Below are 24,490 nucleotides of genomic sequence, written 5' to 3'. Positions count from 1 at the left end.
ATGGGGGCACAGAAATGAGACTAGGGGGCTGTATTCAAGTCAAAGTCTATACTTCTCTTATCCCTGCTCTATAAAGAGCACCAATCCTCATATTTCCACAGAAAGCCTGGTGTGTAGCACTGATATTAAATTGTGCTCTGAAATCTATAACACATTAGATCTTAATCCTTCACCTGTTACTTCTGGAGAAGAAGGAGAATGTCGAACCGTGGCTTCAGTGAAATCCATTTCCTCAGGCAACGAATCCATTCCTTTGGTCTCTACCGGAGTCAACACAGTTGAAAAATCAGTTTGCCCCAAGGAGCTGGAGATTTCCCTGCCAGAGGTTGTGGACATTTGTGACAATTTATGGGAACTGCTGGTATCTGTTATTGTTTCCAATGTCCTCTCTTCACCACTGCTAGATAGGTCCAGGACAGATGTGATGTTCATGTGAGAAATCAAAACATCTCCCTCTGTGTTTGAGCTGCTGTTCAGCAAACTAGTGTCTTCAATAGCTGAAATACAATAATAAGAAGATAGATGTGCCATCTCCATGTTCTGATAATGCATCACACAATTCCTTGCAATTGCTTATTTCACTCCTAAAAATATTTTACTATTATTTCCAATGCTAGGGTAGTGGAACCTATGGTTTTCAAGATGTTGTTGACAGTTCTCACCAGGACCAGTCAGAATGGTGAGTGCTTGGGAATGATAAAAGTTATCATCCATCAACAACTAGGTCACAAGTTCCTTGGGTCTGTTTGCATTGAAACAATGTAATCATGGAAAGGATATCATTGACTAAAATCCTTATCACAAGGACTCATTTTGTGTATTGGCCAAATAAAAGTTTTATTACTTCTGTGTTAAGTCTGTCAATGAGACTGCATCCCTCTGGATTTGCAGTTTGGTGAGGCATCAGCCCTCTTTGGCAGAAAAGGTTAAAGATCTTGATAAAATACAACTCCCAGGATTCCATACCACTGACCGACAACAGTTAAAGGCATATCAAACTGGATTATTTCCATAGTGTAAATGCACCCTTACAAGGCCAATGCAATCTACCTAACCCCTGACAGTTGCCCATCCCTCATCTTTGTGCTTTGTGAAGTAAGGTGACATCTTGGAGGCCTTTTTTAATCACTCCAATCTCTATACAGGAAATGAAGCTATAAATATAACACCTATCAAAAGTGGGGCATTATCAATATATCACTCTATGAGAGATGGAAAGCTATAATGATGGAAATCATTATCATTCACCTGTTGTTTCTGAGAGATCCTGATAAAGTGTAACTGCTTTCTCTGTGAAATCTGTGTCTCTTGGTGACAAATCCATTTGTCTCGTCTGCACCAAAGCCAAAGCATATGAAGAATCAGGTAGGCTTGAAGAGCTGGAAATTTTATCACTAGTGGTTGCGGACATTTGTGTCGCATGGTGAGAACTACTGACATCTCTTAATGTTCGTAATGTCCTCCATCCACCTTTTTCAAACAGACCTGGAAGAGATGCACTCTCTGTGTGAGAATTGGAAAAGCCTCTCTCTGTGTTTGAGCTGCTCCGTAGCAGATTACCGTGTTCTTCAGCTGAAATGCAACAATAATACCATAGGTTGTAATTTTAACAATAATTGTAATTTCAACAGTAACTTTTGACTGCAATTAAAAAAAATAACATTAATTTTAAACAATTAAATTTTATAAATAATTTTAAAATGTTAAATACATAAAAGTGACAATAATTTAAATATTTTAAAATAATTTTAACAATCAAAATTGCAGTTAAAAACTTTATATGTTGAAACTCTGTGATAGATTAATCTTAGAGTCAGAAATGACTTGAAGGAACAGAACAAAAGTGATATTTGTAGCTTCAAAGCCTGGCTGCTTCCTGCCTGGGAAGACACTTTGTTGGGAGATGTTAGCTGGCCCAGATAGTTTCTTGTTTGGAATCTTCCAGCCCATTGGGTTATATGTCCTTTGATACTAACTTGCTGGTTTCCTCTTTTCTTCCTCTCCCCCCAAGCATTGTTTTTACTAACTCTCTTCATTGTAATCCCAATGGGCCGAAGATATCCAAAATAATTCCAGACAAGAGACAATCAGGGTCAGCTAACACCTCCCAACAAAGGATCCCCCAGACAGGAAGAAGCCAGGTTTTGAAGCTGCAAGGCCATTCAATGCTAATCAAGGTGATGAATTGCAACATTCACACTTGCCTCAAACAGACAAGAGTTCTTCCTCCCACCCTGGACCTTCCACAGATATATGAATTTAGTTTCCAACAGACCTCACAACCTCTGAGGATGCCTGCCATAGATGTGGGAGAAATATCAGGAAAAATGCTTCTGGAACATGGCAATACAGCCAAAAAATCTCACAGCAACCCAGTGATTCCGGCCATGAAAGCCTGCGATAACGCAATAACGGTAATAGCACACTGGCTAATAAAGGTTGTATTACAAAACATCATGGTTTTAGTGAGGCTTAACACTAAAATGGGCCAGGACTTAGTTTTCTAGTTATCTGCTCTGTTACACTTCTTTTTTATGTTCATATCCAATATTTTGGTTTTACACCAAATAAGTGACACTTTGACTAGACATCTAGAAAAAAATAAGATAATAATTGTGGGATTGTGGCGCAGCTGGCTGAGTGTCAGCTGCATTAAGATCACTCTGACCAAAAGGTCATGAGTTCGAAGCCAGCCCGGGCTGGAGTGGGTGTCCAGCCATTGTGTAGCCCGTTGTCAACCTTTGCAACCCGAAAGACAGTTGCATCTGTCAAGTAGGAAAATAAGGGACCACCTTGTGTGGGAGGCTAAATTTAACTAATTTATGAGGCCATAAAGAAAGAAGATTCCGGGGAATGTGGAATGCGGAAGAACTTCATTGGTGTCGTTGATGGACGATGAAAAGCAGCAGCTCCCCTGGCGGCCAGAAAAAAAGTTAAATAGCCTTTGTCTGTTAAATGTTGTTTGTCAAACTGGCATTGAATGTTTGCCATGTATGTGTTTACTGTAATCCGCCCTGAGTCCCCTGCGGGGTGAGAAGGGCGGAATATAAGAACTGTAAATAAATAAATAATAAATTTTACCTGTATTTTCTGAAGAAGTTTGAGTTTCTGTAAATATCGCTTCAGTAAAATCAGTGCCTCCTGGTAACAAATATATTTGACTGGTCTGAACTGGATTTAGTATAGAATAAGAATCAGGGGAGCCTGAAAAAGTGGAGATTTCATTGCTCAACTTTGTGGATATTTGTGTTGCACCCTGAGAACTGCTGGTGTCTCCTGGAGTTTTTAATGTCCTTTTTCCATCTCTGTAAAACAAACCTGGAACAGATGTTCTCTCTGTGTGAGAAGTGTAAACACTTCCATCTATATTTAAGCTGCTGTTTTGTTGGCCATTATCTTCATCAGCTGAAACGTAACAGTGAGAAATTAGATATGTCATCTCAATATACCAAAAAATGTGTGCTGGAGAAGAATTCTATTAATAGTGTGGATTGCTCAAAAGGCAATTGGTCCTAGAAAAAAATCAAGCCTGAACTCTCCTTAAAAACCAAGATGATTAAACTGAGATTGCTGTACTTTGGACATACCATACCAGTTCATTTCTGGCCACGATTCTTAAACCCACTTATTTAATCTGAATTTTGATGTTGTCTGGAAGCACCCTAAGAAGGGGTAGCCTCTGTTTCCACAGAAATCTCCCCAGACCAACTGAACAATAATAGAGACATCTAATACAAAATGTAGGCCTTTACCTCCAACCATGTCACTTTACCTTTCTTCTGTATAATTTCTAAAATATTTTTGCCTGATGAAGAAGCTAATAGACCTTTGAAAACTTGTACAAAGAGATATGTGCAGTTTGGTAGCCAATAAAGATATAATTCTTGTGGAATTTTGTTTTATTTTACCTTGTGGCCAACATGATAACCCCTGAATACGTTTCCTGAAGAAATGAAAGTTTAAATATTTTCTTTCTTAAACATAATATTTTGTTTGGACATCAAAGCCTGTTTGCTGAATTCATAATGTCACTTTTTAAGAGCCAGCAATTTTACTTTTCAGAACACCTGTCAGAAACAGCTTTATTATTATTATTAGACCAATTCTTTAGTTCTAAAATATAGCTTTTCTTTCCTAGGTTAAACCCTTGAATTTGCTTACTAGTGTTGTGACAGTATTTTTTAAAATGTTCTTTCTTTTATTCAAAATGTGTTGATATCACATCTGAACACCATAAAAATAGGTTTCTGTGACATATGCAAGCTAGCTTCCCATTTGTGATATAGAGTTGCATAAATCAAATTTAAAATAAGTTCAACATATTTTTTGGGTCATTGCAGAGTCTGGAATTCTTCCCTGCCCATGCCGTAATCAAAACCCTTCCAAAATCTACCTTCTGCCCTCCAACCAACACAGCCATTTCCATGTTGTTGGGGAGTAGGTAGATGAGCATATCTACTATTGGAAAATAGCTGGACATGTTCACTGCATCCCTCTTTGCATAACAACATAAAAAGCAATACTGGTGATAAGTATGTTGCTTACAAAGTCGATTTTTGAGGCAGCATCAGGAGACATGGCTAGAAAGAGTTATTGATGTTAAAGATACTTATTGCCTGAAGCAGCATCTTGGCCTCCAGCATTTTCATAACTATCTCTACCTTTTATATCTGACATTTTAACAACTCAGAAATCAGAAATTGTGTTTTTATATCAGTGTCATCTTTCCTGCTGATAAACTTTAAAATCCAAATGAAAGACTACAGATAGCTTTAACTTTCCACACTGTTCTAAAAATAATCCTTCTTTAACAAACATTTTATCTGTGATCCAAATCTTCTACATTTTGAGTTAGCTTCACCCCACACAATGCCTTGTCAACTTCCCTGTCTAATCTAAGCATAGCCTTATTTGATCTTTCATTTTTTTTAATCTGCCTATTTTGGATCTCTCTTTACCCTAGACAAGCATAATAGTTTCCCCAAAACCTTTCCTCAAGATAAGCATATCAGTATTCCGAATCTCAAGGAGATCTTTATCCTTCACCTGTTGTTTCTGAAGTATCCTGAGAAAATGTTGCAGCTTCCGCAGTTAAATCATTATCTTCAAATGACAAGTCTGATCCTCTGCTCTGTACTGGAGTCAAAGCAGAAGAAGAATTTGGAAGGCCTGAAGAGGTGGAGATTTCATCTCCAGTGGCTGTAGATGTTTCTTTTGTAGTATGAGAACTACTAATATCAATTAGAGTTTGTAACATAGCCTCTCTGCCTCTCTCCGACAGACTTGGAGCAGAAACATTGTCCACGTGAGAACTGGAAAGGCTTCCAGCTGTGTATGAAGTGCTTCTTATAAGAACATGGTCTTCAGCAGCTGAAACACAATGGGGAAAATACAGTTAAACCTCAACTTTCATGGGTTTAGCTTGTGTTTGTATTACTGCCTTTGTAATAAATGTTGTACACCGCAATGAGTCGCCCATGGGGTTGAGAATTGCGGTATATAAGTGCAGTAAATAAATAAATAAATAAATAATGAGCCCAAGAACCTTCAAGGCCCTGCTGCTGCACTCTTTTGTTCCAAAGGCAACGAGAAAGTATGCTTTGTGGTCCAGAGGCAGGGGAAATCACCAGCGATCGGCTTTTTCCTTTGGAAGGAACTAAGAAACATCCTTCCGTACTCTTTCCTCATTTTAAAGGCAAGGACAACTGGAAAGTCCACTAACCACCCACTTCTGCCTTTGGAACAAGTGACCACAAGGATTGGAAATAAATTTACATTAGTTTTTGTATAGTATTTAATCTGTTCACTGCCTTGAGTTGTATTATTAGGAGAAAGAAAAATTCAAATGACTAAACTAATAGAACACCAAGCCCTGGCAGCATCCCATCCCTTAATACTAAACATGTGAAACTCCGTTCTGACATCAGGAACAAGACAAATCTTTATCCTTACCCGTTGTTTCTAAAGGAGCCTGGCTATTTGCAACTAGCACTTCAGTAAAATCAGCATCTCCTGTTGATAAGTCCATCTGACTGGTCTGTAAAAGGCTGTTAGTAGTTGTGGATATCTGTGTTGCATTCTGAGAACTGCTGACGTCTCTTGGAGTTCGCAATGTTCTTTCTCCAGGTCTTTCAAAAAGAACTGAACCAGCCCTGCTATCGTTGTCAGATATGGAAACAACCCTCTCTGTAACTGAGCTGCTCTTTAGAGATCCACTGTCACCATCACCTGAAACACGTGAAGAAAGTGGATGTGTCATCTGCATGTACCAGGAGAATTTCACCTATTTTATTACATTGATGACATGCCTACCAATCTAATGGAAAACAAGTTAACTTCTCTACCCCACACCTAGAAAAAGTTCAAGGGGTAAAGGTGCATATTAAAAATCTCTATAGGAAGGCTTTAAAATTGAAATGGATGTCAGTAAAGAGTATGCTATGAAATACTTCCTGATTTAGGAATTCAGGTGAAAGCAGAACAAGGCAAAGCATACATTGTCTGCACACAGATATAACTGACTTTAGGAAACATAGTCCACTAAATACAGTGTATGTGTGTGCATGACTTCAAGTCACATGTTGACCTATAATGATCTCTCTAGTCTAGTTGGCCTTGTATCTGTTGGAGGACAATATCATCAATATAGCATCATGCTGATCATTGTTGGAAAATTAAAATTTAGGAGGGGACTCATTTGACATAAGGGTGGGAATACATTTGAGGGTCGTTTACTAAGGGAAGGCCTCCTCAAACTTGGAGGTAGCCTTGGCACAGATGCTCCATAAACAGCATTGAATGAACAATGGGTGGCAATCCAAAGGAAAAAGGGCCATTGTGGAAGCCACAGAAAATTTTGAAATATATGCATACTTCCCAGGTTGTGGCCTGGCAACTCTTCTCTAGTTAAACTGGAATCCCATTGATAGAGAAAAAAGCAGGGACAAAGCAGTGAAGGGAAAAGAAGCCAAGGAGGCAGGGGAATTCAGAAGGGGAAACTGAGATGCATATTAACAATCCCTGAGACTCTTTACTTGATCAAACCAAACTGCTTCCTTCTTTCCACACCTCTCAGTTTCTCTGCTATTCATCAGAAAGAGATAGCATTGTAAAGTGTTAGAAGCTAACACTGGTTTTGCCTCCTCAGCCATATCATATACAGATGGAGTATTCCTTATCTGGAAATCCAAAATGCTCTGAAATCTAAAATTGTCCACATGGCTGGCTGAGATAGTGATATCTTTGCTTTCAGATAACTCTGTGAACAGAAGCTTTATTTCATCCAAAAAATTATGAAAAGGTATTATGTACAAAATTACCATCAGGCTATATATATGAGGAATATATGAAACATACATGAATGTTGTATGAAACATACATGAATTTTGACTTGTGTCCCATATATCTCATGATATATATGACAGCATTCCAATAGCCAAAAAATATTGAAATCCAAAAACATTTCTGGATCCAACTATTTCAGATAAAGGTTTCCTCTTGACATTAAGTCTAGTCACATCTGACTCGGGGGGGGGGGGGGGGGTGTTCATTTCCATTTCTAAGCCAAAGAGCCGGTATTGTACGTAGACACCTCCAAGGTCATGTGGCCAGCATGACTGCATGGAGTGCCATGATCTTCCCACAGAAGTGGTACCTATTGATCTACTCACATTTGCATGTTTTTGAACTCCTAGGTTGGCAGAAGCTGGGCCTAACAGTGGGAGCTTACCACACTCCCCGGATTTGAACTGCCAACCTTTCGGCCAGCAAGTTCAGCAGCTTAGCGGTTTAACCCGCTGGGCAAATCTGTATTTGCCCTTTGCACTCCTTTCATTTGAGTCATTAAATTTATATTTCACCCCATGGTCAAACACAACTGATAAGAATAAAGCAAAGCACATAGGTAAATATGGTTAAAACAAATATATTACAAACACATAGATTATTGCAATTATTACCTACAAATCCCAAATCCTTTTCATCGCAGAAAGCAAAATGCCTTGCACTTTTCTTATAAAGATTTGTCAAATATCTAGTCCTCAAATCTTAATTGTGGGTCATTCTTTTGGAAGACAGCCCTTTCCAAAAGAATTAACCACAGTTTTTGCTTTCCATGTTTACTGCAGGGGTGGGAATTATGGAGTACTCCAGATACTGATAAATTACACGTCCCATCAGGCTGACTATGCTGAGACTTTGGAGTGACACAGCACTCATAGTTCTGCTATAAAGAGCCAGCAATTTCAGATATGTAATAGCAGAAATCTTTATAAGAAAAGTGCAAGGCAGGTAGTGTCTGCCACACATTGGCTTTCCTTCGGCCATCAAGTGGATCCATATAGGAGCTCTTTCCAGCTCACAGCTTATATGCCATTATCAATTACCTAAAGTAGGTAAGTACTCTGCAATTATGTCTCTATATGTAATTAAATGAAGAAATAAACCCATGAACCCCAGGGAAGAATGGGGTAAAACATACTTGTATTTGGGGGAATGTGAGGATGGTTAAGTACTGTCCACTCTGACGTCTCAGCAAGCTGCGTGACATCCCTTGTGCTATTTCTTCCTCTTGAATGTGTTGCATGAGATGGGAACTGGGTTTGAACAGGAGAGTCAGTGATCTCCCTCTGAGAAACTGGATCGACTGCTGTGATGCTCTCTGTAAGAAACAGGGACAGTCTTTCTGTATCTCGGTTTATTGTAGATGAACTGTTTCTACTTTTGCTCTGCAAACCAGATGTACTGCTGTCTGCTTCCCAGTGCCTGTCTGTATGGTGGCGGCCGCTGCCAGTGGCTGAAATATGAAGGAAGAAAATTCAATGCTATCAGAATCTAACATGCTAATCTTTCAGTGTCCCACAGGTTTTATTAAACTATGTCTACCATCAATGTTGTGGTCTTTGTACATAATCAATTTGATTTTATTCTACAACTATACAGTGCAATCAGAAGTATATTATAATTCAGGGGTCCTCAAACTTTTTAAATAGAGGGCAGGGTCACAGTCCCTCAAACTGTTGGAGGGTCGGATTATAATTTGAAAATAACATCAATGAATTCCTATGCATGTTGCACATATCTTATTTGTAGTGCAACACCCCCCCCCCCCACTTAAAACAATACAACAATTAAAATGAAGAACAATTTTAACAAATATAAACTTATTAGTATTTCAATGGGAAGTGTGAGCCTGCTTTTGGCTGATGAGATAGGATTGTTGTTGTTGTGTGCTTTCAAGTTGTTTCAGACTTAGGTTGACCCTGAGGAAGGGCTGGGTAAATGACCTTGGAGGATTGTATCCGGCCCCCGGGCCTTAGTTTGAGGACCCCTGTTATAACTGTTTACTTCTTCTACATGGATAAGATACCTTAAGCAAAAATTTAAACAAATGAAGAGGTTTTTGTTTTGAGAAAGTGTTTACTGTTGCACACTTCAGCTTTAGTTGGTATTAATACCTTTACTTATTCAATTTCCTGATCCTATAAACGAATAACTCATTTTATAAATAAAACTGTATAATGTAGGTATTCCTACATGGGGGGAAAACTATTCATATTACTGTCTGATTTTAGTCAAACTGTTTGTCTAATTTTAGAACTATTTCTAAGGAGGAATTGGGTTTTAAAATGGTTTTTGGTGTTTTTATCAATTATACATCGCCTCAGAGGCCCTGCTGGTTTGAAAGGCATGAAAAAAAGAAAGAAACAAAGAAACAAAGAAAGAAACAAAGCCTATGTTTTCTGTGTCTAACCAAACTTCTCTTTATTCTATTCGGTAAGTTTTGCCATTTCAGCGATTTTCACAACTTTTTACTCAGTTACTTAATGATAATGAGACTCACCTGGATGATTAACTTCTGAAAATGAAGCAATTGGTGTCTCGGGAGAAGTTATCTTCAAAGTCACGGTTTCAAACTTAGCAGTATCCACAGTACTCTGTAAGGCCTCCTCAGTTCTCCTGATTCGCATCACTGGAGATGAATGGTGGGTTAAATGACCAGATCTAATCATTTCAGTATGAGATGTGAAGCTTCCTGTTACAGCTATAGAAGCAGGAGCACTGTTGCCTATTGTCCTCAATGTCCTTCCTTCAGCACTGCCAAGGGTAAGAAAGGTATCTGCATTCTGTGTATGAAAACTGGAAGTCCTTGTTTCAGTGCCTGCTATTTCCACTACCTTTTGCCTCTCCATCATGGCTGAAAGAGAATGGGAGCGAGAAATAATATTAAAACACTAACATAAATGAAGCTTCTCTGAATACACAATTTGAGACTTAAGAGGGGATGGTAGATCATTGAGTAGTTTAGAAAAACGATACCCCAATATGCACCACAAGTTGTGTAGGAATCACCTATTGTGTATTTAAGCTTGTATGAGAAATGTGAACATGTACACCCATGTGCTAACAGAGAAAGTAAAGATGTCATGGAGTAGAGCAGACATGGGCAAACAGTTGAACGAGAGCCTGGAAACACCTTTTCACCACAAACCACAAGTTTACTTAAAGAAGAATATATAAAAATAAGCAAATTCGAAAGAGAGAATCAAAATTCAAAAGGTTATTTCCAAGATAGCTGAGAGTTCAAAATCCTTTCAAATACAGTCTTCAGAATCAATCCACAGAAAAATCCATAAACAAGATTAGCATGAATCCATGTCAGGCAACATATGCCACACATGAACTTGAAGCAAGAACAAACTTAGAAACCTGAATACATGAATTCCAAGAACACAGGACCCAAAAACCAAAAGCTGTTCACCTGAATACAATGCTGCTCTCACAGAGAATTGTATCAGCAGTAATCATTTTAAAAGGCCTCAATCCCTCCCATAACATCATTTCTCATACACCTGCTTTTCCTTTCCTTATCTCTAAGCCTCTGAGAAAGGTGAGTCTGTCTTTGTTGTATGCTTTGTCTCTACAATTCCAAGTGCCTTGACCTAGGCAAACATTCATCTCCCACATTTCTCTCAGCCTGCACTTCTGGCAGGTTCTCATTAAAACTGTTATCAAATTCTTCAGTCCTGTGAGAACTGCCAGAAGATTCCAAAACAACTCTCTCTAGGCTACTTCTATCCTCTCTGGGCCCTCTGAATCTATCCCATCATCCCTTTCCTCATATTCTGAGCACTCAGAATCTGGCCAGGCAACAACACATACTTCAGGCTTCCAGGTCTTTTGGACTTCCAACTCCCAGGAATCCCTGCCAGCTTACTGGCTATTAGCAATTGCAGAAGTCAAAAACACCCGGATGGCCAAAGTTTGCCTATACCAGGGGTAGAGGGTTATGTTGTATGTGAAATATTGCATAGTTTATATATTTTTTCACATCATTCCAAATTTATAGGTCCTTAGTAAGACACTTTACAAAGCCACTGTGTTCTTTGCTTTCACATCCCCCAAGCTACCCAGCAGCCCAAAAAATCCATGAATAACTGTGTGTTGGAATACATCCCAGCTTTACAATTATACCCTGGTGACCTAATTTATCCTCCTAATTATTTTAACATCCTTTCAGGGGACCTGCAATGGCTGTGAGCATTTGATGATCATGATTCAGCAAATCTTGTACATTATCCATATATAATAATTTAAAGTCTTGACTTAAGCCCAGAGACAGGGAGATGTAATTTCAGATAATATATTCCTTCAACCCAAATGTCTTCTGGACTGTATAAAACAAAGGTAACTCTATTCTCCCCACAACAATAAGCTGGTGCACTCTGCTCTGGCATGGGTTAGCTTCTCTTGCTGAAAGCCTACACATTCCATCTCTGTTATCTGCATTCCAAAGAGCAAACACGCAAGTGTCCAGAGAGCTTATATCTGACAATGGTGCACAACAAGCAAACCAAGCATGCCCCCATTTAACAAACTGCTTATTGTGGCCAGTTTGGTCTAATTGACATTCTAAAGGCCAACAGGAGGCAGAGTGTATGGATTTGCACTGCTAGCATGGTGTATTAGTGGTTTGAGTGTTTGGACTTTGAATCCCCACTTGGCCATGAAAATCCATTGGGCGAATCTGGTCAAGTCCCACATTTTCAGCCCCAGAAACCCTGTGATATGGTCACTTTATATAGGCATAAGTCAGAAACCATTTGAAAGTATACAAGCTTAGTGCATGCAATGAAAACCACCATCTCTATAGCAGCTCTCAACCAGAAATGTGGATATGGCTGTGGGCATATGCATGTCCAAACACTACCAATCCCAACCTTATTGAGGAATAAACCCAGATTACAAGAGAACATGATTTTTTCAAGCCATTGCTGACTGGTATTCTGAGGGTAGTCATTGTTAAAAAAAACAATTTTATCTAAGATCTGGAAATCAGAATACATGGAACAATGTGTGCCTTATCCCTACCATGTCAGTAGATCTGCTCTTTCTCTAGAATGCTCCTTCCAATCTGTATTGTGATTATGAATTTTGAGCAAATCTTTTCTCTTCACTCCCTCCCCCAATACAATTAACATTTATCTGTCTATATCCTGCCTTATATAGCAGCAGATCTCAGTGAGGTGTTCGATAAACTTCCATAAACCATTTGGAACAATTAGGGAATGAGAAGAGGCAGAGATGAAATGTGCTCCCATTCCATTAACCCTCACTGCCCAACAGAGAAATACACCACTCTCTCCTTCCCTCTCTCTGCGCCTTCTTTTTTGGCCTGAGCAAATGTCATCAGCAATACAATAGGACCATTTGGGGCACTTGAGGTGGAGCGTACGGATGGTGGCCATTTTTAATAAGGGCTTTCTGCACGAGCTTCTCTGCACAGAGACTGTGGTAGCCATTTTTAATGGGGAAATACAGACTTTTACAGTGAGTCCTATTTTTAAAATGGCTTATAGAATCATAGAATCATTTTTATGCTTTTTAGATTTCTGCATGTCAGACTGTTTCAATTGTTTTAATGCACAGTGTGAGCCACTTTGGGTCCTCATATAGAAGGAAAGCAGGATAATAAATAAATATATAAGACCTAAACTTAAAGTAATTAATGTTGGATGTGTAGCCCCACACAGATTTTCTTAGAACACAACTCCCATCAACCCTAATTATCTGCTGTATTGACTAAGCCTGATGGAAGTTGCAGTCCGATAGCACCTAGAAGGCCACACATTCCCCAACAGTTTCCTTAAGGGTACAATGCGGAATGGCAGAAGTGGCATCACATCTGAAAGGATAGGTTTGTGTGGGAGAAAGCAACACTGACAGTGTCTGAAGCTGCAAAATTTGACAACCAGAATTAATTTAAAAAGGAGAATGTTAAAGACTGTCAATGCAAATCATATAGATATGTGCCTAAATGGTTTGGGAGCACTCTTATTTGCATCATTAGTGGCATGTCTAGAAAAGCACTTAGAGGAGCACACATTGGTAACCTATTTATATCATCCTGGTTTTGCTGGTATGTTATCTACTAAAATTAGAACATCTTCCCAAAATGGCATCCCTTACTCTCAAATGGATTACAAGCTTTATCTTTGTGCCTCAACAGACCTCTCACAAGAAACAGAAGGCCAACTACAAATACCATGATGTGTAGTTTGGTATTTTCAAGGGATCAAAATCGTCCAGACACCGGCTGTTTCCACAAAGGTCACCCACTAAGAACCTTCCAAGCCTGACTCTACTTCACTCATATAGCCTGATAAGATCACAACTTAAATCCTGTTCCTGGTCAATTTGATGGCAACACTCAAATTAACTTCTATAGGCAACACTCCTAAATGTGGATTACTGAAAGGAAGCAAAGGAATGCAGCAGCTATTAACCACAAACATTGCAAATAGTTGAGGAAATATGCATCCAGCAGCTGGTGACTACAGGCATATCTCAGTTTACAAAGCCTCTGACGAATAAGTTCCTTTTAATAGTATTTTTATACTCTCATTTTTCCTCTTTATCTACCTAGCAAAATATTTTTTAAGTACTGCAGCATTCATGCTAAGGGGAACGGTTAAAGTGGACTGAAGAAACACATACATATTTGATGTCAGGTTGTAACAGCACATCCTCAGTAAACAATACAACAAACAAAGATTGATCTGAGAAACAGTGGGATTCTCCTCTCATCAACCATACTGTAGCAGTGTGTATTTGCATCCAACAGGCAAGGTAAACAGCAGGTCCCTCTGAAATACCTTATTGAGCATGTATAAGCACTAAATCAGAGAGAAAAGGCAATAGCGGATAAACCTGCTTCACCCACTACTATCAGCTTGTTACAAAAGCATAGATCTATGACTGGCCATTAAAATGGGAATCATATGAAAAGTGGAGCTAGTACAAAAGGGCCAGGTGTCCAACTCAGAGAACCACAATGTCACTACAATGGGAGGGGTGGGAGGAGGGAAGAGTATCATTGAATACAAATATTGTATAGATTTTAGGTATAGATTTGTTTTATTGTTTTTATGAATATGTAAATTTAGAAATTTATTTTAAATAGAAAAAACAGAATAAATCATACAAAGCTCTTGGTTTGTATAAGCCTGACAAGTCTGTTGGGTGAACAACTTCTTCTTTTGAATATTTTTATTAAACAGAAACAATATAGCTTACAATGCATTAAAAATTGAGTAAGAAAAATAAGAGAAAGAAAAAAATAGAGTCAAAGGGGGAGAAGAAAAAAGAAGAAAAAAATACAAAAGGAAAATTGGGTGTTGGGTGAACTTCTTGTTGGGGAGCATTTGTTAATCAACCCAACTGTTATTCTCGTTTTTGTGCATACAGTAATCTCTTTCATTTTCTTGCACATACTTCCAGTATTTAACAAAATATATTATGCTACTAAAACTGGTACTGTTTCATTATCCGGGTGGAGGCCACAAGGGGGTGTTAGAGAGAGAAGGATATTCAATTTTATGGGGGGTGGAGTTGAAGGAGGAAAACATTTTCCACCATTTTTGTTGGTTATTCCCCTCCCCATTTCCCATTTCATAAATGGGGATTGTTTCCACTATGGCGATATTACTGAGAGGAGTAACAGGAAAACAGGAGAAAACGGTTTTTCTCTTTCAATCCATCCTCCACCCCCTAAAATGGACTATCCTTCTCTCTCTGGTGGCCCCTTGTGGCCTCCATGTGGATAATGAAACAGTACCCTAGAACTTTATTTAGCTTTGTCTTCTATTTTTAGAATTGATTTCTAAACCTGTAAATAAAAAAAGTCAGAATATCAATTTGTTCTTTTGAAATAACAAGCACACACACACACATATCAGATCTGTAGAATCTACTTTGGCCAACATATGAAATAAATTAGGAGGGAGGAATCCCATAATATATGTATTATTTTTACATGAGGGATACAGAAATAGCAAGGTTACTGAATTGTGTCATGGAATGTTATTTAGGATTCTAGCACATCCCATCCCTAAAGATCAGGCTGCATTTTAACATTCTCAAGCTGTTTCAGAGAGCCGATAGTCTTTTGCTCCAATGAGTACATTGCAAATAAGAATACAGGCCACAAGTCTACATAGAAAATCTCCAATATGTGTAAAATTTATATCTGCGGGGAATAGGAAAGATAGGTGATTCAGCCTGGTATGCCTAATGGCATTATGTGTGCACTAACATAATTGATGGGACAGTTATGGTCTAGATGCATAAATCCTGGTACAGTTGGTATTCCCTCCTATGTGGAAGCACTGGTTTTGCTCACATTAGTGCCTGTCTAGGACCAATTAACTCTCTTGCCAAACAGTCAGCCAGCTGGGGCATGATTGATGGACATGCTGTTATTGAGCCACAGCAACACCCTCCGAAAGATTTATAATTCACCAAGGGCTCAGAAATAAATATATGATTTTTTTCTTATTTTGTATTTCTGGACTTGCACAAGTTAAAAGCATCAGATCATGACCTAATCAGCAGAAGCTGTAAACTCTTAAACTCTACCGTATCTAACACTTCAATAAATGGTATCAACTTTGTGATTTTGTGTAACTTATAACTTTCAATTGTGTACTGTATCTATTTCTTATATATGAAAGGAATATAAACTGCTTCTTAAAAATGTATCAAAATGTATCTTAGAAACAGCCACTCCTCTGTAAATCTGTTCAGATAATCTCCTGGAAAAGGAAAAGGTTGGGCAAATCCCCCTGGCTGTTTTCCAAGCAAGATAATCATCAACTTCATTGTTTATGTGTAAAGATAGATGATCTCCCATGCCAGCCAGATTAGCTCAGAAATGCGTGTGTGATTCCCCCAAAGCTGAGAGCCTGTTACACCCACAGAAACAGAGACTTCAAATTACGTACATCCGTCAGCCCTTGATTGCACCTTTGTTTCCTGGGCCCTGTATCAGTGTTTTGCATGTAACCGGACAGTATCTTTAAAATTTCACTAGCATTGTCCTCTAAGTTTGTGCTCTTTCCAGGGGGTGTCCCACTAGCGCATTGGTTTCTTGCCCAACCAATCCTCCGACATCTCCCCCCCCCCCCCCATTCCAAGGAAATCCCTGCCTGGAAGCTATGATGTCAGCTGAGCCTTCGGCCAGTCCTGGTGTGGATACTAGCCAACCTCTTTTCTGGCTAATCAGAGGACTGAGAGGAAGGTTTCACTGGTTTTCAGAACTGTTAAAGATGCCTTGCATTTCTCTGTATGTTTATACTTTTACATTTTGAGGCACATTGCTTGTACTTGCATCCTTTTTGGCTGAATCGTAATAAATCTCTGTGGCTTGTCTTCAACCTGGTGAGTTGTTTCTCTGTCTTGGACCTTCTGGTTTTAGCATAGACTTGCCAGGCATGGGTCCTCTTATCCATAGTCCTAGCTAAACCACTACAGTGTCTTTGGGTTAGGCCATGAGGCTCCTCTCTCACACATGTTTTAGAACATGTTAAGGGATTTGTTCAACATGCTCATCATTTTTTAAAAAATAGAAAATGGACCTTTTGCACCCATTTGTATTTCTAACATGATACACAAAAGTTAACCTATGGCACATTTTATCAATTGTATAAATTTAAATTGTAAATTGTATGAACGTAAATCAAAATAAGAATTTCTGTCATGCTGAGACAAGGATATTTGAATGTGTAATTAATCTGGATTTATAATTAATTCTTATGTTTGCTTAGTATTGAAAAAGAATTCAAATTCATTCCCATTAGCTTTAACCACACAATGATCACGGATGCAAGCAGAAAGCCCAGCTGGGCTTCCCAGCAGACTATAGAGGTATTTCAAATGGAGAGAAAAGAGAAGGGGTTCCATCATTTTCCACCATTGCCTTTTGTCTTGGGATCCAAAACCTGGCTGGTGTCTCTTCAATTGGCACACTGTCACAATGCTTTCTAAAATGGGAGGCAATACATTCCATTGAATGCAGTTGCTAGAAAGCTTTGAGATGTGGTGTCTTTCTTAAAATGACCAAAAAGAAATGCCTTTCAAATGAAGGGGGACATCTGGCAGCCATAAGGTTAAAGGGGTCCTTAACAGAGAACTCAGAAAATGGATTGAACCACACAGAATAAAAAGCAATGCTCGAACTTAACAATCAGCTGCATGTGAAAAGAATCTGGAGCTATAAAAGCTATGTTTGCAATCTGGCAAATCCACAGTTAAGTCCTAGCACTTGAGACAAAGGTCACAAAAGAAAATCCAAATTCCCTCATTCTTTCCTCTATCCAGGAAACCTTGGGCAGCAAGATGTAAAGTGAATAGAATAATAAAGACCGGAGCCTGCCTATCCTGCCTCACAGGGTGGGCATACACTTTAGCCTCCTCCTTTATCAGCTACTAGGAAAACGTCTCTGGACTGTGTTTTTAAGCCCTGCTGCGGATGTAATGATTATGGGTGGAGGCTGTTTTGGAGCCAAGGGAGTTTATGCGAACAAAAGCTTCGTTCCTAAATCTGGACTGCTTCAGTTTCCTTCCTTGCTCTTTTCCTGAAAAGAGCAGTGCTGAGAAAAATCCTTAAAGTAGAAAACCAGTTCTATGGAGTTATAAAAGCAAGCGAACCCTATTGTGTAGAAAGGGCTCACTCTTCTGTGGAATAACAAGTGAAATAAAATTCTTTTCTTTGTTGAGAGAGCAACCTTTTCAATATGAAAGGACACCATAGAAACAACACGGACAGGTAGAAATCTGAGCAGTGTGATATAGTGGTTTGAATGCTGGACCTCTTCCCAGCTATGTAAACCCTCTGGGGCCCCATCTACACTGCCATTATAATGCAGATTGAATTGCATTACATAGTCAGTGTAGATTCGTATAATGCAGTTTAACTGCATTGAACTGGATTATATGGCCAGTTCAATCTGCATTAAAATCTCATGTTAGGATCGTCCTAGAGTTGGCATAATTTTCAAACAAATATTGCCTAGAAAAGCTCATGATAGGGTCATTCTAGGGTCACCATATGTTGCAAACAAATTGAAGGCACAATGCAATAGTAAGGTTTGCCAACTCCGGACTATACCCAGCCTCAAGATTTCAATCTAGGCATTACCTCTTGTAATTTACAAAAAGCAGTACAAACGAATAATCTTTACAATCCCAGGAATGTATCCTCCATTCCTCCAACTAGTTTATACTTACAATCAGCCATCACAGACAAGCCTTGTGAATTGCAGGGAGCAGTCAACCCTCCTGTTTAAGGAGCTCCATTGGCTGCCGTTCATCTTCTGGTCCCAATTCAAGGTGCAGGTCATCACCTATAAAGCCCTAAATTGTTTGGGACCCACCTACCTTTGTGACTGTATCTCCTACCACAAACCTGCATGATCGATCTTCTGGAGAGTCCCTTTTCTCGCCCCTCCCTCTTTCACAGGCTCAACTTGTGGGAACGAGGGAGAAGGCCTCAGCAGTGGCCCCCCGTTTTTGGAACTCGCTACCTAGAGAGATCAGGCAAGCCCCTACCCTATCTGCTTTCAAGAAGGATTTAAAAACTTGGCTTTTCCGATGTGCCTTCGGAGAGTGACCACTCATCCCATCTGGTTGTTTCCACCCACAGTTACTCCAATACCCCCATGCATATGGGATATATTGAGCATGGTGATCAGATCATGATATGAATAAACATAACAGTTTAAATAATGTACCAGTAAGGCCTTCTCGCGGACCAACATGAGAATTTCGAGGGGGGGCTGAAGCCCCCCAAGCCCCCCAAGCCCCCCCCCCATGGCTACATGCCTGTGTGAAATTGTATATATTGTGCTTCCACATCTGTAAAACATTTAAGTGACCATCTGTGATATTCTGTTCAGAATGTCATTCTTATCATTTAGACAATTAAAAGACAAGCAAAACTGGGGAATCTAATACAAGGCACATCCAAACTAGCTACTCTTCATGCTGGTTTTTACTATCCCAAAAAGTAATACATTATTATTAACATTATTACTTGGTGTGACTTCCAAGCTGCAGCTCAGGATGTGCGAAGTTATTAAGAATATGTTGCAGTTACTACTGTTCTTGGATTGCTAGAAACCAAAACATCCACTAATACTTATTTCCAAGTAAACTGAAATGTGAAAATAAAAAATCTATTCAAAAGAAAAGCATTCAGCATGAGACCAACATACACGGTGTCCTCTTTTCTGGATACAGGCTCCATCTGTCACTGCAATGTCAAAATACATTAATTGTTTGCAACAATTGTCTCCTGAAGCTCAGTGAACATGAAGGCTTCCGTGAATAGAACTTCCCTGCTATTAAATCTCCATATGATTCTCCTTTATCTCCATCTGTGCAGTGGTCTTCAATTTATCTCTTTGACTGGGCTCAGGATTAAGGTTGCTATGCTACCCAGCTGCTTAATAGCCATAGGAAAGCTGAAGGCACCATGGAATCATCATCTATATATTTTGACCATATATTTTGACCAGAAGCATACCATAAAATAGCACTGGAGAATACAGAGAGTCTCACAAACACATTTCTCTTTGTGTGTTTGGAGTGTGGAGTGTGGTAATAATGAATCCATGGATAAGGTGATCGTCCTGTACAATCTCATCCCCTGTCATTCATTTCTTGAATAATCTGCCTTCATGCTATGGCATTAACCATACAAATATGGTAATTGCACTGTGTAGATGTAGAGTTGACCAAAGTAGTAAGTGTGAGTTCAAGATATACAGCATTCAAGGCCAAAAAAGTTATTTCCATACTTGAGATGGGAAAAAAAACAGAGGAACATCTTTTCTTCTTTAGGCAGAATAGTGTGAAAAGAATAACACTGTGATACACAAAATAAGAGGTATCCACTTCACTCCACCTTGTGGTAGTACACATTTTCAACAATCAAGATGGTATTCACACTGCGGAATTATATCCGTTTGATACCATTCTAACTGCCATGGCTCAATGTTATGGATATCTGGATTTTTAATTTTGCGAGATGTTTAATCTTCTCTGTCAGAGAGCTTTGGTGCCATACAAATCCCAGGTAGATCAAATAGTGTCAAGCTGCAATAATTCTGCAGCACGGATACTCTCCAAGACTTAAAAAACTCCTGTACTGTGTATGTGTGTGTGTGTGTGTGTGTGTGTGTGTGTGTGTGTGTATATATATATATATATATATATGGTGAATTCTTGTGTTTGTTTAAAATATTACCTGCCCTATTGCGAAGTTCCCTGTGAAATCTTTCTTTCCTGGAAAAAAGAAAACGGACAGTTCGGGCTTCTGATAAAATTAGCACTGATGTGGGTATGAATGTGTAGAAAGAGAGAAGCATGCACAGAGCGAGAGAGAGAGAGAGAGAGAGAGGAGTTTGTCACCATTTAAACTCCTGATCCCTTCTGATGGCAGCATAGTTGGAGACTGTCAGACGGCTTGGAAAGGAAGCTGACTGGCAAGACTCCACCAGTGCAGGGTTGCTAGGTCACTGGAACAATAAAAAAAAGGCAAGGAAAAAAACATCCTGGCTGAAAAGAGGCCAGCCCAGAATATAAAAGGATGGGTGGGTGGGTGGCTAGATGCAGGCGGGAAGATACAATAAAAATCCACTGCAGCTCCATGGATGTATGGAGAACAGGTTGACTGGAATGAAATATAGTTTTAGGCCTGAGTGATCAGAACATTGTCTGGCAGTGACTTTGCAAGGTAAATGCATAGCACATCAAATCTGAAAAACTGTAAGGAAAAATGTATTCATCTAATATGCCCTTGGCCGTAATATTCCTTTAGGTCAGTGTTTTCCAACCTGGGAGCCAGGACCCTGGAGGAGTCGCAAGGGGACATCAGAGGGGTCGTCAAAGACCATCAGAAAACACAGTATTTTCTGTTGGTCATGGGGGTCTTGTGTAGGAAGTTTAGACCAATTCTACCAATGGTGGAGTTTGATTGCTCTTTGATTGTAGGTGAACTATAAATCCCAGCAACTGCAACTCCCAAATGTCAAGGTCTATTTCCCCAAAAATCCACCAGTGTTCACATTTGGGCAAATTGAGTATTCATGCCAAGTTTGGTCCAGATCCATCATTGTTTGAGTCCACAGTGCTCTCTGGATGTAGGTGAACTACAACTCCAAAACTCAAGGTCAATGCCCACCAAACCCTTCCAATATTTTCTGTTGGTGATAGGAGTTCTGTGTGTCAATTTGGTTCAATTCCATTATTGGTGGAGTTCAGAATGCTCTTTGATTGTAGGTTAACTATAAATCTCAGCAACTACAACTCCCAAATGATAAAATCAACCCTACCAGTATTCAAATTTGGGCATATTGGGTATTTGTGTCCAATTTGGTCCAGTGAATGAGAAAACATCCTGCATATCAGATATTTACATTATGATTCCTAACAGTAGCAAAGTTACAGTTCTGAAGTAGCAACAAAATAATTATATGGTTGGGGGCCACTACAACATGAGGAACTGTATTAAGGGGTCATGGCATTAGGAAGGTTGAGAACCACTGTTTTAGGTAGAACATGAAAGCTAAGGTTCCCCCCCCCCCCCCCATTTATGAAGATTTTCATTGTCAGTGGAATGCCAAACATGTTGTGTTGAACCAGGGCTGAGCTTCTGCTAGGCTGTCATCAGGAAACATCAGTGCTTCTTTATAACCTATGATCCACAGGAAAGATGAGAGTAAACTGTAACAGAACTGAGTAATAACATGGAACAAATTTTTGTGAGTGGTTTCACAATCAGCCACAGTTCATGCCAAGGCTGTTCTAAGGTCTAGACATTATAGAGTTCTGATCTGGAGTGACAAGAACTTTGCAATTTTGATATCAGGCTCAGTATTTTATAACTGAAACAATGATGATATAGAGGAGGGAACGGCAATCAATCATTGCAATGTAAATGCTCTTTCAGGGTGTCAGTCGACATCATCTGATGAAAATTTTGTGAACTGGACTGGAATCCATGAAAGCTTATTCTAGAAATCTCAGTCTCAAAGGTGCTTTTATATAGTTTATGCTGAAACAGACTAATGAGGCTATACCTTTGGATATTTAGTGCAAATATTTCTCTACCATCCTTCTGTAGATATTCCAAGGTAGATTATAAAAACACTTGAGATAAGTGTAGGTAAAACTGCTTTGTTTATTATAGCCCTTAAACTTATCCCCAGATGTAACAATACAAAGTCTTTCCAAGAGACTCGCTGTATGCAGTCTATAAAGTGGTTTTCAGCCTCCCACAAGATAGTGATAGCTTAAATCTCAAAGAGAATTATTGTGTTGCTGCTAATTGACACCTGGCTTTTACTGCCTTTGTCATCAACCCCCTCATGGCCAAGAAGGGATGTATGAATTCTTCTCAAAGCTGCCCTTAAATCAATTTAAGCAAACAGCTCAGCTCAAACAAGATGTAGGCCCACTGTAATTCCAACATTGTCACCTTTATTCTACTGTATGATTTTGCCCTGCTATAAGAAACCAAATTCCTTTAGTTTGGTGCAATAAATGTATCACTCTGATGTTTTTTGTATTTTGTTCTGTGTTGCTGCATGGCCAAAACATAAATTAAGAAGATAGAATACCAGTAACATATGTTTAAAAAGTGTTTAAAGCCATGAAAATAAAAAAAAGTAATTGCTTATGACAGGTTGATACCAGTGGATGAAATTCACAAATAGGGTGCCACCACTGAGAGGGTTCTCTTTCTGGTCATATTTCTGATTGTGTTTGGACAATGGGGGAAAATCTGTAATGATGGAAGGGGTCAAGTAGATTTCTCCATTAGGTAAAGGTTTTCCCCTGACATTAAGTCTAGTCATGTCCAACTCTGGGGGTTGGTGCTCATTTCCATTTCTAACCTAAAGAGCTGGCATTGTCCATAGGCATCCCCAAGGTCATGTGGCTGGTATGACTGCATGGAGCACCATTACCTTCCTGTCATAGCGATACCAATTTATCCACTCACATTTGCATGTTTTTGAACTGCTAGGTTGGCAGGAGTTGAGGCTCACAACAGGAGCTCACCCCACTCCTCAGATTTGAACCACCCACCTTTGGTCAGCAAGTTCAGCAGTTCAGCGGCTTAACCTGCTGCGTCACTGGAGGCTCCAGATTTCTCCATTACATTAATCTTAAAAAGTTCAACTGAGTGACATTTTGGCTAGACTTCCAAAGTCTCTTTTCAGGAGTATCATCATTAGGGATCTATAAATCTTGATCTTTCAGAAGAGTGAGGAAGAGGCAACACCTCTAGGTACTGCCAGACTGCACCTCCCAAAAAACCCCAACAAGTAAATTATTCTGTCTAGGCCTAATGGGAATTGCAATCCAACATGATTTGGAGGACCACATATTCCACACTCCTGATCCAACAAACTCTTTCAATGCAAAGGGTCATCTCACATTCCTGGTTTGTTTTCACTGGCTGCCCCTGATATCAATGCCCACCTGCAATGCTGGAGGGAGAGGGAACAAAGATGCATTTCTCCAGCTTTCTTTTCCTACAGATATTGGTATGTGTCACCATGTGGTATCTCAGGTTATCATGCACAAACCTCTCTCAACCCAACCTCTTGTTATGCATCACTATCTCTATTTTGGGGCCAATACGTACAAAATGACTTTCCAGAGGACATTATACTTAGCAAATAAACACAGTTTTATTGGAAACACGATTGCTTATCCACGTAAGCACTCCTGGGACAATTTGGAAGAAAGGAACACATAAAGAATATGAGTCACCAATCCTCCAGAACAATATGCCTCAACATTTCAAGTCCTACCCTGAATGGAGAACAACAGAAAAGCCTTCCTATTTTTGAATAAATGTATGGGTCTAGGGACAAAAGATGAGGTGTCCATTTAACAGAACAAGCAAGAGGGCCCCAAATTGCTGCTGAGCCAACTTACCACATGTTGAAGCAACGTAAGTAATACAGAAACAGAAGACAATTGTATCTGTTATGTGTCTTAAAGTGGATGTTGTCTTATGCTGATGCTACTGTGGATGCTCCAGAGGAATCATTCACAACCACATGGATCATATGATGGTTTATGGCAGTGGTTCTCAACCTGTGGGTCCCCAGGTGTTTTGGCCTACAACTCCCAGAAATCC

General features: G+C 39.4%; 1 protein-coding gene across 4 annotated transcripts in view; it reads right to left on the bottom strand.

The window, feature by feature from the left end:
* The window catches only part of HEG1 (heart development protein with EGF like domains 1), a 71,044-nt gene that overhangs the window by 26,931 nt on the left and 19,623 nt on the right, over nucleotides 1–24,490 (bottom strand). For 2 of the 4 annotated variants that reach the window (XM_060775040.2, XM_060775031.2), the window contains exons 2-8: nucleotides 9,842–10,195; nucleotides 8,480–8,794; nucleotides 5,953–6,228; nucleotides 5,047–5,370; nucleotides 3,082–3,405; nucleotides 1,249–1,572; nucleotides 174–497 (exon numbers count right to left, since the gene is read on the bottom strand). In XM_060775040.2, coding sequence (XP_060631023.2) covers nucleotides 174–497; nucleotides 1,249–1,572; nucleotides 3,082–3,405; nucleotides 5,047–5,370; nucleotides 5,953–6,228; nucleotides 8,480–8,794; nucleotides 9,842–10,195 — 2,241 coding nt within the window. Of the gene's footprint in view, nucleotides 1–173; nucleotides 498–1,248; nucleotides 1,573–3,081; nucleotides 3,406–5,046; nucleotides 5,371–5,952; nucleotides 6,266–8,479; nucleotides 8,795–9,841; nucleotides 10,196–24,490 lie in introns of those variants that run through there. The other 2 variants (XM_060775048.2, XM_060775069.2) reach the window with 2 other exon arrangements.

The sequence above is a fragment of the Anolis sagrei genome, chromosome 1 (genome assembly GCF_037176765.1).
Source record: "Anolis sagrei isolate rAnoSag1 chromosome 1, rAnoSag1.mat, whole genome shotgun sequence".
Lineage (NCBI taxonomy): Eukaryota > Metazoa > Chordata > Lepidosauria > Squamata > Dactyloidae > Anolis > Anolis sagrei.
This window is presented reverse-complemented; position numbering and strand designations above follow the sequence as displayed.